The 20,481-nt window shown below is 34.7% G+C and overlaps 1 protein-coding gene across 2 annotated transcripts in view; it reads left to right on the forward strand.

Annotated features, from left to right (window-relative positions):
* Positions 1 to 20,481, forward strand: part of FOXJ3 (forkhead box J3) — a 120,206-nt gene that overhangs the window by 86,698 nt on the left and 13,027 nt on the right. The window contains exons 6-9 of one of the 2 annotated variants that reach the window (XM_031464925.2): positions 1,311 to 1,412; positions 13,168 to 13,296; positions 16,486 to 16,660; positions 19,392 to 19,808. In XM_031464925.2, the coding sequence (XP_031320785.1) occupies positions 1,311 to 1,412; positions 13,168 to 13,296; positions 16,486 to 16,660; positions 19,392 to 19,808 (823 nt within the window). The remainder of the gene's footprint in view (positions 1 to 1,310; positions 1,413 to 13,167; positions 13,297 to 16,485; positions 16,661 to 19,391; positions 19,809 to 20,481) is intronic. The other variant, XM_064493678.1, reaches the window with a different exon arrangement.

Here is a 20,481-nt window from a genome sequence, read left to right on the forward strand (position 1 = left end):
TTGAATGAAATCACATAGCACAGGCTTGCCTCTTCTTACTAGTGGAGAGTAGTGAGAATTAAATAATGAACCAGTAGTCTGGATTGAGATGACCGAGTTGAGTTAGAGGAACATGAGATTTGAAGCTCTCTAAATTAATCTTTGTTAATTTAGGTGTAGCTAAGTTGGCTGGCACCATAGCTGGGGCATACAGTGTTGTCTTTGTAGTTCTTCCATTTGTATTTCTGAAGACCTTTTCCATTTTCATATCACTCTCAATGTGTATCCAGCATGTAAGTGCTAGATTGTATCTTCCAGGAGTGACCCTTGTCTTGCTTTTTTCAAGATGCCTGTTCCCTACCCTTGTGGATTATCTGATGAAAGAAATTCATGCTGAGGGATTAAATGATAAAGAAATTAATACCAGAAATGCATTTCAGTGAAATCACTCTTTCTCTTGAGAGAGAGAAAGGAATTGTCACAATCTGTATTCAAGAATTCTAAATGTAGAAAACCTATATTGATTTTTGACACTCATGTTAGCTCTATAAATGATATATATGAAGTTGTGTTATTCAGGATATTGTTCAGTTGCATTAATAGACAAAGGAAGAAAAATAAAACTACACTTGAGAGACTTAAACCAGAGAGATTTATTTCTCTTAGGTAAAACTCCAAGCTGATAGGTGGATCTGATGGATAACCAGCTCTATTCCACAGTCACTCAGATGTTTCTTTCTAATCTTATCTTTCCAGTTTTCCCCAGATATTAACCCTCAGCTTTCTGGTTAAGCAAGATCACCACCACCACATCTGTGTCCCAGCCTGCAATAAGAGGGAGAGAGAATGGAGGGCAAGCTAGTTCCTTTCAAAGACATGACCCAGAAGTTGCATGTGTTGTTCACATTCCATTTATCACACCTTAGTCACATGGCCACAACTGGCTGCAAATGAGGCTGGAAAAGGTGATCTTAAGCTGGGCAGCCATGAGTTGATGACTATAGAGATCTATTACTAAAGGGAGAAGAGTGGAGAGTGGATATTAGGGGACCACTAGCAGTCTCTACTACAGACATTTATTTCTAATTTTTGTAAATCTATCCCACAACCGCTAAAAAGAGTTGGTAAGGAGTAGCCATACCAGTGGAGTTTGTAATCATCATCAGGTCAGTAGCACATTAAAATATAGAAGAGATTTCAGTAACAATTTAAGTTCATTTTCAGAAGCAAAGCACAAAACTGGATGTTGGAGAACTTGATTAAATAACTTCAAATTGTGTTAAAGTTGCTGGTTTTATGAGCTAATTATTTATTTTGTTCTTGTATTTTAGGCCTCAACTCCATATAGCATAGATTCAGATTCTTTGGGAATGGAGTGTATTATTTCTGGAAGTGCCTCTCCAACTCTGGCAATCAACACTGTGACTAACAAAGTAATTCCATTTTTTTTGAACACTTTTGAAATGTCATTGACTAATACATTTAATTTGCTTTTATATTAACAATAGATTTCTATGTGGTTGAGTTTAAAGATGGTGTAAATTTGGCCAAACTGTACATGGCAGCTTGAAAGGTAAATCCACAGTGCTTTGAGTTTTACACAAGTTAGAAGAAAATAAAGAGTTCTCTGGAAAAGTTGGAAGATTCTTATTCAATAAAGCGTTGGAATGATGGTCAACCTGTTTCATGATATTCAAGTCTAGGTACATACCCCAGAAATAGTATGTGGTAGTCTGCTACAAATGTTTTTTTTTTTTTTTGAAGCAACAAGGGTCAAAACTTTGTGCCAACTCATTGAATACCTAAGGGGATACAAATAATCTCTTCTTTACCAGGTAATTTCTTAATCTCATATCTCAAAACCCCTTTTAAAAAGGCACTGGGAGGTTCATGAAGTAACTCAGTATTATGAATCTGTTTCCTACCTTACAAGACCATGATGAGCACCTTGAAGCCGTAAATCTCTCACACTTGTACTCAGACTGCCTGTGTTGCTTTTACCCTTCCCCCCCTTTCCCTTACTTTTACTTGCTCATGCTTTATCTCTCTCTCATTCCTCTATTATCTTGTATACACACATAAACACAAACACATATACATACTCAATTGTGCTAATATAGTATATATAGGATCTTTTCATTTGTAGAAAGGTAATGAATAAACAGAAGACAGATTATAATCATAGTGACTAATCAGATTTCCTATTTAGATGGGAAACAAGCTAGAGTAATAGTTTTTCCCAAATATTGATCTGTGGTATGATTCCATGAGAATCACCTAGGGGATTGGTGGGGCTGTTAGTGTATGTGTGTTTGGTGGTGGTAGTAATTCCCAGATTCCTCTGCAGGCCTACCAAATCAGTTACTGTATCCTTGTGGGTAGGGCCCAGAAATCTGTACTTTTAAAAACCATCTCTAATGGTACCCAACTAGGCTTGAGAATTCCTGGTGTAACTGATGGGTTGGAATCAGAAGTATCCAATACTGCTCTTTGCAGTAGTCCAGGTAGAAAGTACTGAGGCCTAAAAATAGATGGTTGTAGCTATTAGGAAATGATTAAGAAATGGTAATGCTGGGACTTCATGACTAAATAAAGGAGCTGGAGTTTTTGGTTTTCTGCTTCCAGGTATGATAAAATAGCTAGTATCAGATTAACCCTTCTTCCCATCTGTATAAAGTTACTCCCCGACCCCTACCCACCAATAAAAGAGAAGAGAGGCATAGGATAAAAGATAAGCAGGACTTCAGGGGTGAAGATCCCAGAAAAAAGGGAACCACAATGAGATAAACTCTACAAATTTTGCCTCGAGATGTTTCCTAGCTTTCAGTGCATGGTATAGAGGCTGAGCAGAAAGCTGCAACCTAGAGCAGTCATTAAGCTTGGGAGGTAAAAACTGGAGTTTGAGGCTACCGAACAGCCAGGGCTTGAGGAACAAGATCCTGATGAATCTCAGAAGTGTGCTCAGTTTTTTGCAAGTGATATCCACTTCAGGCATTTGCTAACTCCTAACCTATGTGTACTTGGGCTCAAATATAGACAAATCAGTTAGATTTTTTCGTAGCCAGAATTCAGTAGTTTCACGGGGGATGAGGGTGGGGCAAAAATTGTAGTTCTTCGAGGAGGAGGGAGTCATGGTAAATACCCCAGGTTTTCAAATTGATACTTTAGACTTATGAGTAAGAGCAAATCAAAATATACCAGTTTCAAATTGTTATTAGGGTGGTATGCTAATATTCTTATACTTGGCAAAAGAAAACTAAATCATTTCTGGAAAATAACCTATCCTGAGCTTTTGCAAGTTTTTATAAGTAAGGTCCCACTTTTAGTCAAAATGTTCAGACATTCCAAGAAACAGAACCAAATAAATAAATACCAAGTTTGGGGAGAGGAAAAGACGTAGTATAAACATATCCACAACTGATCTAGATACTGATTTTTAAGTAACTGTGACTAATATGTTAAAGAAAATAGATGAATTATAGAAAATTTATCAGAGTTGGAATCTGTATGGAAGAACCAAGAGAACTGAAAAATGTAATAACTGAAAGTAGGAATTCAGTAGATGGGCTTAACAGTAGATTAGACATATCAGAAGAGAGAATCAGTGAACTGGAAGATAGGGAAAAAGACAACTTCAAAGGAATGCACTCACTTCTGAATAGAAATGATAAAAACCAGACATCACTAGAATGAAATTTTTATGGTGTGGAAAGAAAATACCTGCCAATCCAGAATTCTAAAATTAGGATTTATATGAAAAAAGATTAAGTAAATAGGATTTTACAAAAACAATCTGAGAGAATGTTACTAGTATACCAGTATTAAAAGAATTAAAGGGGGTTAATTTAAGAAAGAAAATTATCCTGTACAGGAAAGGATGAAGAACACCAAAAGATTATGTATGTCAATAAATAAAAATATGTATTGAGTGACTAAAGCAATAGCAGTGCTATTATTACACAATGCTTTGGAGTCTAAAATACTGTGGAAGTTAAAATACATGACCATACTAGTGTAAGACAAGAGGAAATATATTCCGTTTAATGTCTTTGCATTGTATGGGAAGTGGTAAAAGTACTAAGTCAAGGGCATGTGGTAAAATCTAGGGCAGTGATTGTTAATACTTCAGCTTATTTAAGAATAACTAGAAGGGCCTGTTAAAACCCAGATTACTGGGACCTACCCTGAGAATTATGTGATACTGATTTGTGTTAGACTATAAAGTAATTCTCATCAAATTCTGGAAACCAACGTTGTACAATGTATTTTCAAATGCAGTGGAATTAAAGTTAGAAATAATAGTAAAGAGGTAATGAGAAAATTCCCCAAAGTTTGCCAATTAAGCAATATAGTTATAAAGAACCCAGGATCAAGGAAGAGTTATAATAGAAATTAGAAAATAATTTGAATTGACGAAAAACAGAAATATGAAATAAAGCCAATGGAATACAGTTAAGGTATTAGCCTTAAAAGCATGTACTAGAATAGAATAAAGGTTGAATATTAATTTAAGCATCTGGAAAAAGAAGAGCAAAATAAATCTGAAGAAGGAAGTAATAAAATAAGAGAAGTCAGTGAAATAGAAGACACGTGTACAGTAGTGAAAGTCAACAAACAAAAATTTGGTTCTTTGTAAAAGATTAATAAAGCTGATAATTTTATTTCTCTTTCCATCCAAGGTGGAATAAGAGTCAAGATTTAATATGCTACCTAAAATAAAATAGACAAAGTATATGAAACAATGCTTTTTTAAGAGATTGGGCCAAACAGTTATCCCTGAGAAATGGTGAACAAAGTGAGCCCTACAGTTCTCTTAGCTTACTACTTGGAGACAGTTTCCAGGGCACAGAGATATATTTCCTTGAGTTGAGGATGTTGAGCTAAGAGATCATGGGATCCAAGGTGACTAGAGCTCACAGGACAGCATTTCAAAAAAGAGAACGCTGCACAGAGAAAGAATTCCAGTTATACAGAAGGTTCCCTTGAGTCTTCAACAGGTACTTGTCAGTGCCGTAAGTAAGGAAGCTGTTGAGACTGGGGAAAGAAACACCTGAAAATACTGGTATGGACAGTCACTGAGACTCATAGGGCCAGGCATAGTAACTGTTCCCACCAGAGTGAGATACTTCCTAATTCACAGGCCATTAGTGAAAATACTCAGGCTTTTGCCTCAGTAGTGGGACAAAATTGGCCCTAGTCTTAAATGCTGATCTGGTTCAACCGATGCACCTTAAAAGGAAAACCCCAAAGGATCAAACTATTTTCAAGTAATAAGATTTTTTTTCTTTTTTAGATAGATTTATTAAGATATAATTCACATACTATAAAGTTCACTCATTGAAAATGTGTAATTTAATATTAGTATGTTCACAGAGTTGTGCAACCGTGATCACAGTCAGTTTTAGAATATTTAATCACTACTCCAACAAAAACCCATACTCATTAGCAGTCATCACGATTAACATTCTACCCTCTCCCCAGGCCCTGGCAACTCCTAGTCTACTTTCTGTTTCTGTAAATTTGTCTAATCTGGACTTTTCATATGGATGAAGTTGTATAATATGTTTCCTTTTGTCACTGACTTCTTTCACTTGCTGTAAATCTTTCAGGGTTTATCAATGCTAGAGAATGTGTCAGTAGTTCATCCCTTCCTTTTATTGCCAAATAATATTCCATTGTATGGGTATAACATAATGAAACTTTTATTGAGGTACAGTTCATTTACAATGTTGTGTTTCTGGTACAGCATAGTGATTTAGTTATACATATGTATATATATTCTTTTTCGTATTCTTTTTTGTTATAGATTATTACAAGATACTGAATATAGTTCCTTGTGCTATACAGTAGGACTTTGTTGTTTATCTGTTTTATATATTGTAGTTTGTATCTGCTAATCTCAAACTCCTAATTTATCCCTCCTCCAACACCCCGCCCCCCTTTCCCCTTTGGTAACCATAAGTTTGTTTTCTATGTCTGTGAGTCTGTTTCTGTTTTGTAAATAAGTTTATTTGTGTCACTTTTTAGATTCCATATATAAGTGATATATGATATTTGCCTTTGACTTATTTCACTTAGTATGATAATCTCTAGATCCATCCATGTTGCTGCAAATGGCATGTCATTCTTTTTTATGGCTTAGTAGTATTCCATTATGTGTATATATACCACATCTTCTTTATCCAGTCATCTGTTGATGGACATTTAGGTTGCTTCCATGTCTTGGGTATTGTAAATAGTGCTGCTATGAACATTGGAGTGCATGTATCTTTTTGAATTAGTTTTCTCTGAATATATGCCCAGGAGTGGGATTGCTGTATCATATGGTAACTCTTTTTTCAGTTTTTAAAGGAATCTCCATAATGTTTTTCATAGTGGCTTCATAAAATTACATTTCCACCAACAGAGTAGGAGGGTTCCCACTTCTCCACATTCTCTCCAGCATTTATTGTTTGTGGACTTCTAATGATAGCCATTCTGACCAGTGTGAGGTGATACTTCATTGTAGTTTTGATTTACATTTCTCTGATAATTAGTGATATTGAGCATCTTTTTATGTGCCTTTCGGCCATCTGTATTTAGATCTTCTCCCCATTTATTTATTTATTTATTTATTTATTTTTTGAGTTGTATGAGCTGTTTGTATATTCTGGAAATTAAACCCTTGTTAGTCGTGTCATTTGCAAATATTTTCTCCCAACCCATAGGTTATCTTTTTGTTTTGTTTATGATTTCCTTTGCTGTTCAAAAGCTTAGTAATAAGATTTTAAAAATTCAGTTTAAATTTTTTTCACATACAGTTCAGAGACTATAAAATTCACCTCTTTAAAGTTTAAAAATTTAGTGGCTTTTGGTATATTCAAAAGATTGTGCAACCATTAACCACCATCTAATTCCAGAACATTTTCATTACCCCAAAAAGAAAATTCCATACTCATTAGTATTCATCTATCCTCTGGTAATCATTAATTCATGTTCTAACTCTCTGAATTTATCTATTCTGGACATTTCGTGTGAATGGAATCACATAATATATGACCTTTTATGTCCGACTTCTTCCACTGAACACATTTTCAAGCTTCATCCAAGTTATGGCATGTATCAGTACTTCATTCTTGTTGTCAAATAATTTAACTGTGTCCCAGAATAAAGCTCACAAACAGGAATGTAAAAATCTAGCTCTTAATAATGTGAATTCACAATAGTCTGGTATCCAGTAAAAAATTACCGAGCAATTGAAGATGTAGTAAAAAAAAAAAAACAACCTATAATGGGGAGAAAGTCAGTCAGTCAGACTGACCCAGAAATGACAACGCTGCAGGACTAGTAGAAAAGGACATTTAGAACAGTTGTCATGAGCCAATATATGGAAACAACCTAAGTGTGAGAGGAACCATCAACAGATGAATGGGTAAAGAAGATGTGGTATATATATACACAGTGAAATATTGTTCAGCCATGAGAAAGAAATCCTGCCATTTGTGACAAAATTGGATGTACCTTAAGGGCATTATACTAAGTGAAGTAAGTCAGGCAGAGAAAGACAAATACTGTATGATACCATTTACATGTTGAATTTGTTTTTTTAATTGAAGTATAGTCAGTTACAGTGAGTGTGTCAGTTTCTGGTGTACAGCATAATGTCTCAGTCATGCATATATTCATATTCTTTTTCATTAAAGGTTATTACCAGATATTGAATATAGTTCCCTGTGCTATACAGAAGAAATTTGTTTTTTATCTACTTTTATATATAGTGGTTTATATGTTGAATCTTAGCCAGACTCACAGATACAGAATAGAATGATGGTTCTTGAGGGCCTAGTGGGTGGGGGAAATGGGGAGATGTTGGTCCAAGGGAATTTTCAGTCAAAAGATGATTAAGTTTGGGGAATCTGATGTATACTAGTTACATACATGATTTTGCAACCCTGTATTATATACAGGAAAGTTGCTAAGAGAGTAGATTTTAAATGTTCTCACCACAGAAAGAAATGATAATTATGTGACATGATGGAGGTGTTAGCTAGTGCTATGATGGTAATGATTTTGTAAACGTAAATGTGTCAGACGAACACATTGTGTACCTTAAACTTACACAGTTTTATATGTCGATTATATCTCAGTAAAGTGAGGGTGGGGAGAGGACAGTTATTGTAACTATTTTATGGAAGTTCAGGTTGAACATGTGTATAGACACATGGAAGATATTAAAAAAAAATCCAAATCAAACTCCTTGGGGATAAAAATTGTAATGTTTTGAGTTGAAAAATAAACTGGATGGGATTAACAGCAGATTAGGTAAGTAAGAGGGAAAAAGATTAGTGACCTTGAATATATAGCATGAAAGCTATCCAAAGTAAAACGCACAAAGACTGTAAGAAAGTAAGAGCATTAGTGAGCTGTGGGGACAACTTTAAGCAACCTAATATATGTGTAATTGAAGTTCCTGATGGAAATCGGGATCTACACAAAGGGATTAAGGACACCAGAAATGATAGCTATGTGGGTAAATATATAGCTTTTTAAAAAAGTTTAAATCTGTTTTAAAGATAACTGTTCAAAGCAAAAAAAAGAAAAATGCATTGTGGGTTTATAACATACAGAAGTAAAATGTATGACAGTAGTGTTCAGGCAGGGAGAGGAGAAATGAAAGTTATGAAAACAGAAATAGTTTAGTTTGGAGAAGCAGAAGTAAAGCTGTCATTCACAGATGACATTATTATTTATATGGAAAATTCAAAAGAATCTACAGATAAACTCTTAGGGTTAATAGGTGAATTTACCAAGGTCTCAATAGTAGATCAGTGTTGGGTTTTAGAAGTTAGTTGTTTTTTTTGTGTACTAGCCATACCAGACAGAAAACAAAATTTAAGAGATAAACCTTAGGTTAGCATTCAAAAACATCAAATATAGAAATACCTTGTTTTATTGTGTTTCACTGTATTGTGCTACCCAGATAATGCACTTTTTACAAATTGAAGGTTTGTAGCAACCCTGTGTTGTCAGATGATGGTTAGCATTTTTTAGCAATAAAGTATTTTAAAATTGAAGTATGTACATTGTTTTCTTAGATATAATGCTATAGCACACTTAATAGACTGCAGTATAGTGTAAGTGTAACTTTTATATGTACTGGGAAATAAAATTATTGTGACTCCCCTTATTTCTATGCTTGCTTTATTGTGGTGGTCTGGAACCAAACCCATAATATCTCCAAGGCATGCTTATTGCTAGGATTAAATAAAAAGTGAACTCTACACATAAAAGTATAAAAAATTACTGAGAGAGAATAAAGGGAATATAAATAAGTAGATATATAATTTTCATAGAGAAAGATTATTGTAAAGAAGTCAGTTTTTCCTAAGTTGATTTACAGATTTAATATCCCAATCAAAATTCCACAATTCTTTTTTGTGGGGAGGTGAGATAGTAGGAAATGACTAGCTGATTTTAAAAATGTAAATGAGACCTCAAATGGTAAAAAGTAGTTGAAGAAAAATAGAAAAGCTAGAGGATTTATACTTCCAAGTAACAAGAATAAACCTAGAATAACTGAAAATGTGGTATTGGCATAAGAATAAACAAACTTAAGGAATAGAGTTCAATGATGTCTGCAACAAATGGTGTGAATCAATAGAAAAATCAGATTTTCCATTCACAAAAATCAATTTCAGATGAATCTGAGACATAAATATGTGATAAAACAAAATTTTCAATTGGATGAAAAAGAATAAATTTTTAAAAATGGGATGACGTAGTAAAGATTAAGAGCCAATATTAATGTAGTAGAAAACAAAGCTTTGTGTAATCCTTTAGCTAAATTTACTGCAAAAGAACAGAAAATATATACATTGTATGATTCTATTTATACTTAGTTTAAAAATAGGAAAACCAATAATAGGCGTCTGTGTAGTGGTTACCTGTGGATGGATAATGACTGACTGGTGAATGATGATTGGGAGTTTATGAGTGGACCTTCTGGTGTTCTGGGTAATGTTCTGTATTAGTGGCTTTGTGGTCTGTGGGCACCTGAGTAACCAAGGCTCTTGAGATTCCATGAGGTTAAAGCTATTTTCATGATAATACTAAAATACTACTTGCCTTGTCTTTTTTTGTGTGTGTTTTAACAGATGCAGCAAAAGAAATAATATGTAAATGTTAGCATAATTCAAGGCAGTGGTACCTAACTGTACTGTAGTATTCTTCACTGCCACACACCCTTCAGATTAAAAAAAAAGTACTAGTTTTACTTAAGGATATCCTTGGCAATGCAGGAAACACAGTTTTTTTTTTTTTTAAATTGTGATCTTGAGTACACATCTTTTTAAGATTCTGTGTGATGAAATGTAAAGTATGCACAAAACACACTGTGTACTGAAGTACAGTGGTTGCTTCAAGAAGGAGCATTTGTGTGATTTTGTGAATTGGATGTTGAACTAGCTGTTTTGTTAATGAATCATTGATTTTACTTGAAAGATAATTGACACTATTTACTCCGATTTGGGTATTTGGCAGGTATTTTCTTGGAAATGAGCAAAGTAAGCCTCTCACTTCAAGGAAAAGAGTTGACAGTATCTCTTTTTTTTTTTTTTTTTTTTGTTCCTCCCATGATCTATATTTATTTTCTAGATATTTTGCATTTTGCTTTTTTTAAAAATTTTTATTTTATTTTATTTTTTTAACTTTTTTATTGAGTTGTAGTCATTTTACAATGTTGTGTCAAATTCCAGTTTAGAGGACAGTATCTCTTGCCAGTAATAAAATTTGAACTTCTAGTCAAAAAACAGACATTTGGGGAACTTACATCCACCACAGTGAGTCTGATAGCTTCACAGTCTTTAAAGACTTTCCCAGTGAGATTATTGATGATATTAACAAGTGTGATGTTTTGATGTTGTATAATGAAATGCGCCAATATTTGGAAAACCTGTTTTACTTACTGAACCAGTATTTTTCAAATGACCAGTGCATAAAGTTACAAAATAATGCATAGATAAATGATCCATTCAAAGTACAAGGTGAGACAGTAGATTATAATGTAACAGAATATGACAATTTATCGATAGGGTTTCAGATTCCACATTACAAGTAATCTTTAAAAATTTGCCACTTGTCAGAGGGAAGGGCGTAGCTCAGTAGTAGAGAGAATGCTTAGCATGCATGAGGTCCTGGGTTCAATCCCCAGTACCTCCATTGTAAACAAACAATCCCCCCATCAAAGAAAACTCCAAATAAATAAATAAAAACCTAGACAGAATGCATGGAGTAGTATTTGAGGACTCTGAGAAGTCATTATAAAAAAAAAATTGTCACTTGTGTGTGTGTGTATTATATGTGTATATATATATACACATACATATTGTGTGTGTGTGTGTGTGTGTGTGTGTGTGTGTGTGTGTGTGTATACGTATATATATATAATGCTAGGTTTTCTTTCTATACTTCCACCTAAACAGCATATGGCAAAAGACAGACTGTAGAAGCAGATATGAGAATCTAGCTATAAATCTACTTATTTATTAAGAGAAAATACTTTTATGTAAACATATATTTGGGTTTGTAATTGATATTTTTAAATTAATATTTTAAAATTTTGCTTTAATTTCTAATATACCAGTTATTGGTAATCAACATAAAAGCTTCTTGATTGTTCAATTTTTAAGACTGAAAAGTTCTAAGATCAGAGTTTGAGAACTGCTGCTGATTACATGAGTGTGATTAAATGAGTATACTCATTTTGTAATTAATAAACTAGTAAATTGGATACTTTACTCTCTACAATATACTACATTTTAATAAAAATATTTATCCTCCTTAGCTGTGAGGATTTGTCTAAGATGATGGGAAGTATTTCTGACTTGAGTGATAGGTAACTGAGCATGGGAAGGAGAGAATGAGCCGCTAACAAAATGATCATAGGATGCTTGTAATTTATTGATATTGTATTGTTTAATAGCCCATAAGGGCCCATATGGTTGATATTTTTAATAAAATTTACATTGGAAGTATTGACCAGAAAAATCTTTGCCATAGTTTTCTTTATGCCCTCTTATTTTTCCTTATATTCTTTTCCCTAATTAATTCCTAGACACGTAACTGTTCCTAGCTGATGTGAATGTGGGACAGTTTGGTATTACCTTAAGTATAGAGGCATATATGCCTAGTTTTCTAGGTATTTGGCCTCTTTTGGCCATTGAGTATGACCCCATTTTCAGCAGAGATAGAAGGATAATGACAGCTCAATTGGTCATTAAACTCGGCAAATACTTATTACTTGTGTACTGAGGAGAAAGCACTGTGCTACTTATGATTACTTTTTGGGGAACTCAGGTTGCTGACAGTCTATTAGTGGATAAATTTTGACAAATTTGACAAAAATTATTTAGACCATAAAACTAAATATATTAATTGTTCCCATGAAGGTAGGAGCATAGAAAGGAAAGTTGTTAGTAGCATCTTAATAGAACCTTGAAGGCTGGTTTTCTGTTTTAAAGATATCTTTTTGTTGTTTCTAATTAAAAATGATAATGCATATTATAACAAACTCAAGCATTATGAAAATATACACTATCAGTGATGAATGTCTTCAGGAAGAACCAGCCCCCTGCCAGTTAATCACAGTTAACAATTTGATACATAGTTCTTTAATATCTAATGCATAATTAGCATGTTATTATTTAAAAATCAGATCACATATTTATGATTTTGCAAATGTGTTGGACAGTGGAGTTGCCAGTTTTCAATATTATAAACACTATGATGCTTATGATCTTTTTTTAAATTCAGTTGTTTGTGTTCTTTTTTTTGATGCCTAAGATTTTGGAAGAAGAGAATAGCAAGCAGTTTTGCTTAAAGCTTGAGTAAAAATGAGTTTGTGCATTGTAGAAATATTTAACAGTAAGTCTACTGTAATCCCCTTATGAACTAATTGTATCTGATAGAAAATTGAATTTTTGTACCTCTAGATGGAAATAATGTCCTTTACTTTGAAAGTAAATTATTTCATGGTGAACTTGTTAGCTTTGAAGGGCATGGACTTGGGGTAGTTAAGTACCAAAAGGAAACACCACTAACATTTTGTCTTCCTGCCATATCCAGCTTAGTTGTGTTTTTGTAGAGTTGCTTAAAATGTACTTTTTATAGTAGGAACTACTTATTCAGATGTTGCTTTTCTATTCGTTCTAGGTAACATTGTACAATACTGATCAGGATGGTAGTGATAGCCCACGCAGTAGCCTTAACAACAGTCTCTCAGATCAGAGTTTGGCATCTGTTAATTTGAACAGTGTTGGAAGCGTGCACAGTTACACACCGGTAAGTCATGGTGAAATTAACTTCTTTGTTGAGTACTCATTTAGTGCTTAAAACTGAACCAGATGTAATTTAAATGCAAATAAAAAGTGGAGATCTGTATTTCTCACTTATCAGTGCATTAGCTTAAGTAAATCAAACAGATTTCTATTATATTTTACCAAGTTAGATTACTAGTATATGGTGGTACTATGTTATATATTTTGGTCTATTTCTTCTGTTCTGTGTCCAAGTGAAAAGCAATTGGAATAGGAAAAAAAATTATACTTTAGCCTATCAAAGCTATGTTTGATATTTTACAGTCCTTGGTAAAGAGCTTAAAGAATATATATAGATAGATACATAATCAGTCTTTCTGTTTGTCTGTCTGTCTATCTATCTATCTATCTATCTATCTCACCTTGTTTCCCAGAAGTGGATCTGAGAGGAGGATTCTACAAACCCCAGAGATTAGGATGACCTGGTACCCAGTTGTTAACCAATCTTGTATTTTCAGTTTGGTCTGGAAAACAAAGCTATGCTATAAAGGGACATATGTGAATATTCTTGCCCCTGTGCTGATTTTACTACTTATTATAAGAATATGAACCTTTAGTTCTGATACTTCTTCTCAAACAGTCTTGCAGATGTCCTCCCTAGTTGACAGAGGGCTCAAGGGAGCCATATACCACACTATTCATACTATAAATTTGATCTCATCTGATCACTCCCTCTTCTAGGATGAGTAAATACGTAAAAACTTATACAGGAAAAAGCTTATTGGGGAGCGGGGCCTAAAATAAGAAAATAATACAAAGGAATCAAAAACTCAGAGAGCAGTTTTAAAATTTACATTAAATGTAGGAAAAAAGGAAGATAAGTCTGTAAAACTATTAACAGTGCTCTAGGGAAAAAATATTCTTCTAGAATGCAGAAGAAATTGATAAAGGAATAACAGTTATGTAAAAGAACACAATAGATACAGAGAATTGAGAATTACAGGTGTCCCCAAATAATCGGTACAGAAGCAATTTTCAGAAGAAATAAAGCTTAAAAGTGTTACTGAGTTCTAAGATAAGTTAATGGGGAGAAAAACTGTATGTACATACATCATGACAAATTTTTAAATTCCAGAAGCAATTACAAATACTCTAGCAGGAGAAATAACGTACATTCTGAGAAACACAAATCATACTTTTCCTCCATAATACTAAATGCCAGAAGATAATGGAACACTTTATACAGAGTGTTGAGGGACTAGGTTTGGAGTTATAAATATTATACCCACCGATTTTTCATTCATTTGTGAAGTCAGGAGAAAGACATTCATTCTTTGATGTAACAGTTTAGAAAGCATCCTACCCTTGTTTTCATGTGCCCTTCCTGAAAAAAACTACGTGTTTAGTTGATCAGATGGTGGATTAAATTAAAGCACTTGGTGATGATGAAGTCGTGATATAAAAGGACTAGATAGAGCATTGAAGCAAACTAAGCAAAGATTTAATGATTTTAAGTTGTTTTAAAATAATTTGAATGTAGAAAATCTTGAAAGCAAGTGAAATCAAAGAACACACAGTTCAGGATCACAGAATATAATGAGGAAAAATTAAAGAAATCTATAGACAGACGTGGCAGAAGTAAGAACAAACATGTCTGTTATTTCAGTACATGTAAGAGAACTAAACTCCCCTATTAAAAGCTAGATGATGTAGACAGCTTTTTTTTTCTTTCATTTAACAAGATAATCAAGCAGCCATCAAGCACTCCTTAAGCAACAAACAGTACAGCATCAGCTGCGGGTTGGACTTACCACATGTCCATAGATTGAGCTGGTAAGGACACAGTGAGCCCAAGTGCATTGCGACAGTTTTATTACTTACGCAGACAGTATAAGCCAGATCAGTATGGTGTCACCTCCTTACATGCCACAGGATGACACCAAACCAGAGGAGCCAGATGACAGACTACGTAAGTGTCGGGTCACTGGTAGAGGAGCAAATTCCATACTGCAGCTCAATAGTTGTATACCTTGCAGCTGTACCCTAAGGGAGTAAGGTAGAAAGTCCCCTACCTCACAGAAAACAGGGAGGCAGATGAGGAACTATTTCTTGGCAGATTCCTGCAAAATAGAGAGGTGGACTAGAAACTAGCCCGTGACTGCCTTCTGCAAGTAGGGAAACAGATGAGAAATGGCAGAGAAATGATAATTTGTTCCTCATAAGATCAGTCATCGTCCCATGTTCTGGGATAATCACAGAGTGTTCCACCAAGGTTTAGGTCATCCTGCCATTGAGACTTGCGCTACATGGCCTATCTGAAGACATATAAGGTCTCCAGAGTGCCAGTGGGGGAGCCATTCCCCTACACAAAATTCATGTTTTTCCATGTTATCGTAGACTCCTTTATGAGCATCATTTTGAATGGCTGCATACATTTATAGTCAGTGTTTATACCTTAATTTTTCTATACACTTAAACAAATGGTAGTTTACCACTGCTTAATATATTATTTAAGAGACAATGCTGATCAGTTTTTACTAATTTTATTTTTAGTTGTGCTCTTTTCAAAGATAATTCTTATTTTTTAGGTATTCATGATGCTCTGATTTCCCTGCATAGCTCAAGTATCTGATCTTTTCTGTTTGTCTCAGAATCTCCTTTGTTTACTCTTTATTTATTTCCCCTTAGTTTCACTTAAAAAAAAAATTCCCTAGAAACGAATAATTAAGTGTGTTGAAGTTCCTTGCCACTTTGGGCAGTGCAACACAACCTGACTCATGGTACTCCCAGTATTTGAGTTTAAATACTCAAAGATTAATTGAAGAAGTGAAGGAGACATGTTAGTAGTTTCACAGTACAGTGAGTCTGAAATGAAATTGCTTCTGTGGAAATCAAGATGAAGATTCTACAGAAACTGGAAGGATTCCAGGCCTAGCTCATCATTTATTTGTATGATCTTGGAAGGGCCTTTAACATCTTTGAATTCTTTACTCTCTTCTGTGAAATATGGAGGTTGGATTAGATTTCTGTGGCTCTTCAAGACCCAAGTTAACAATTTTGTGGTTTGTTCTTTATGTGCTTTGGAAAGCCAAGGACAAGGAATTTAATTCCTTTGGTTCTAGAAACTGTTCTAATATTTTCAGTTATATAATTTATGTGGCAAACCAATTCTGACATAGAGCTAATAAACTGTAGTATTTTCTTTTAATGTTAGGTGACAAATCATCCAGAACCAGTCTCTCAGTCATTAACTCCTCAACAGCAGCCACAGTATAACCTTCCAGAACGAGACAAACAACTGCTTTTCTCAGAATATAATTTTGAAGATCTCAGTGCCTCATTTCGGAGCCTTTATAAGTCAGTTTTTGAGCAGTCACTTAGTCAGCAAGGTGAGTTTTTTTTTTTTTCTAATACCTTTTTAAATAAATTTTTTATTGAAATTTTTTTCTTTTAAGAATTATTTTCACATAGCAGCTGTTATATTTCCTGAGTCTTAGAACATTACCATCATAATCCAGGATTGAATGCTCTTTGTGCCTTTTCTATAGTTTGTATATGTTTTTATCATAGCACAATAATGGCAGATAAATCGCATCTTGCATGCCTACTTCATTTGATTACTAGTGGTATCCTGGAGCACTGTGTTAAAGATTTCTGACACTGCATTTATGCCATGTGGGGAAGACTGCCATGATTGATGAGTGATGTCTAGCATATGGAGTGTCTGAGTGGTAAATGTTGTACCGCAAGAATAGATGTTCCTTGATCTTCTGTTCTGATTACCATTAGCAAAGAGATAACTATTGGGATATGGTAGCACCAAACTTGCAAATATATGGCATTTATAAGTAAACACATTGATTAGTGGTCATTGTTTTATACAACATACTTAAACCAGATTTAACACTAGAAGTGATACTGGTTGAGATGAAGTATTACATGTACATGATGTAATACTTCATCTCAACCAAATGCTAGATTGTTGCTATTATGTGTTATTGTCCTATTAGCTGCTGCTTTAATTTTTATTCAGAATCATATGATAGGATCAAGATGTCTCATTGTCTTTCCCCCAAAGAGCACTAGTCAGAAATTGTTGGGAACTCTACTGTTGAAGCATTTCCTAATTGTTTTGTTTGGCAGATTATTTATATACCGACTTAGAGAGTTTGCCTGTTCACAGCAGTAGACAAAATAGACAAAAATCCCTGCCTTTAAAGAGTTTACATTTTACAGATATTATGAAAGTTGATATTATATGTACGTGTTATAATGAATACCAGTAGCTTGTATGGGAAGTTGTTTTTCTGGTTAAAGTAAGAGTTTTGCTTTCTCAAATTTTGTATTAAATTTTCTGTCTATAAAAGTACAAAAAAATTCTAATACAAGACTTTGCTAAGCAGATCCAGCTTTGCTGATCATACTAGAAAAATACTGCCTTTGAAATAACCAGTAATGCTGTTTCATTACCCTAATAAAGGAAAGAGTATGGATAGGAATTCTTTCATAAAGTCAACTGAGTTAACATCACTTTCGACCTCAGCATCCTCATTGTACAGTGAAGAAGATTAGACGTGACCCGTGCTTTCCAAGTTACTCTCTTTGAAGCTGTTGGGTTTTGTGAAGGTCTGCCTCAGGGAGAAGTGTGCAGATGAAGAGGAAGACCTAGTAGGCTTCTTTCTATGGCTTCCCAAAAAAGCAACTTTACATTTATCGGTTTTACATACTGGGCTTCTGGAAAATGTTTTGTTTTATTTAAAAAACAATTTGGGATTAAAAATGTTGATATAAATCATATCTGGGTTCCCTCCTAAAATGTTAGGACTTTATTGGAAATAGATAATGAAATAACTGCTTTCTTTCACCTTATTGTAATAACTGTATAGATTCCCTATAAATGACATTTTTCCCAGGACTAAGGCAAGAACTTTTTTACCTGTTAAACTTACTAGGTTTTGACTACTTACAAAGTAGTCTGATACAGTTTTATTCCTAATGACAAGTATGAGAATACTTTTGTTTAAAAGGTTTCTTTTTTTAATTGACTGACACTGTGCTGTGAGATTTTATTTTTTTATTTAATAAAACTTCTTGTATTTGGTTCAGCAAAACATTGTATATGCGCTTTTTTATGATATGAAGATATCCTAGTTATATAGAACCACATGTTGCAATAAGATTAATTAAAATGAGTGTCTGTCTGAAAACCATATTTAAATTATTTTTAGCATTAGGCACTTTTGGCCTAATCATCATTATCATCATAGCCTCTAACATTTACTGAGTTTAGCCTGGAATCTGTTACTTGCCCCATGGCATGTAATCCTCACAACAGCTCTATGAAGCAGGTCCTGTTATCATGCCCATTTGCAGTTGAGGTAATTTGGCTGGGGAGGGTTAATAACAAAGTTACTAAGTGTATAAATGGTAGTGCAGAGATTTTAATCCCTCTTTTCTCGTGTAACAAAGTATGCAGTCTTAACCCCTAAACAGTATGTGTCTCAAGAATGTTCCATAAGAGTAATGAAGAAGAACAGTGAGGGTGGCTGTTTTGTTTTGCTTAGTTTTAAGGATTCTAGCCACCTTGGACTTACAAGTTTTTGTGGTAGTCAAAGAAAGGGATCAGAAATACCTGGGCTTTATTTCTACTCTCCTCTTCTGTCAAAGGTCTTCAGAACTATAGAGAACCATCCTGATTGTGACCCAACAGCTTTCCTACTTTTCTCTCCTAATGTTTACTCATCTTTAAAGACTCAGCGTAGATACTGTCTTTGCAAGGAAGGCTTGTCTATATCTCCAGCCCCTTCCTAGCTAAAACACACAAGAAGCAAATTTTCTGTATCCCCTCTTTATACTTTTGCCTTAGTACTGTAGTGCTGGACATAATTTCCTTAAGTGTCTGTCTCTTCCACTGGATCGTGATTTGCTCTAGGACAGAGAATGATGTTTCTTCTCGATAACTCCACAACCCAGGGTATGGTGGATATTCCATCAGTACTTGTTAAACTGAACCAAAATTGCATCCTGACAACATTATACCTTTGCTCTATAAAGAATTTTCTAAATGTTTGTCATAAAATATAACAAATCTGACCACAGATGGTCTTGCTTTCTGTCTAGGTTTGATGAACATCCCTTCCGAATCTTCCCAGCAGTCCCACACTTCGTGTTCCTATCAACACTCTCCTAGCAGCACAGTGAGCTCTCACCCACACAGCAACCAGAGCAACCTGTCCAACAGTCATGGCAGTGGCCTCAACACCACTGTCAGTAATTCGGTTGCACAAGTCTCACTGTCCCACCCCCAGATGCACACACAGCCGTCTCCACATCCGCCCCATCGACCGCATGGTTTACCACAGCATCCGCAGCGTCCCCAGCACCCAGCACCACACCCGCAGCAGCACAGTCAGCTCCAGTCCCCTCACCCCCAGCACCCTTCTCCACATCAGCACATACAGCACCATCCGAACCAGCAGCATCAGACGTTAACACATCAGGCACCGCCACCCCCACAACAGGTATCCTGTAATTCTGGTAAGTTTTTGTCTCTTGACTTGTGTTTGGCTGACTGAATTAGGATCTGTTATCTGGGGCTTATATATATATTTCTACCAAAACGCCTCTCTTCTGTCTTTTATGTTTCCTTGCCATAATCCTATAGTTGTAACTCATTCAATTCATAGATTGACCTGGAGATTGTCTTGATTATAATTTATTGTGGCCACATAGGCAGACTCAGCAACCCTTGCAGGTTTTGATTTTAACTTCTGTTTTGTCCTTCTGGAAAACAAGTGTTTTTGTGAGCATTTGAAAGAAGAATGGAATTCATAGTCTGTCTGCAGTCTATTGTGAGTCAGTGTGGTATAGAAGAAAGAGTAGATTTATGTCTGAAAGACCTATGTTTGAATCTTCATATGGCTCTTATGATCTTTGGTGCATTAACTCTTTTAGTCTTGTTATTTTCTCATCTATAAAAATGGAACTAAAATACCTTGGTATACAATGTTGTTACAAGGATCATGTTGAGGATATGAATATTAAATGCCTAGTCTGGTACCTTGCATTTACGTATTCAGTGGATGTTCCCACTTTTTCTTTCTTTGCTGATTCCTGCCCAGCATTTCATTTAAAACGGTAGATTACAAAGGAAGAAAACTATCTTCATACCCTAATTTTTTTTTTTTAACCTGTTGCTCTTAAGATAGGT

Source organism: Camelus dromedarius, chromosome 14 (genome assembly GCF_036321535.1).
Source record: "Camelus dromedarius isolate mCamDro1 chromosome 14, mCamDro1.pat, whole genome shotgun sequence".
NCBI lineage: Eukaryota > Metazoa > Chordata > Mammalia > Artiodactyla > Camelidae > Camelus > Camelus dromedarius.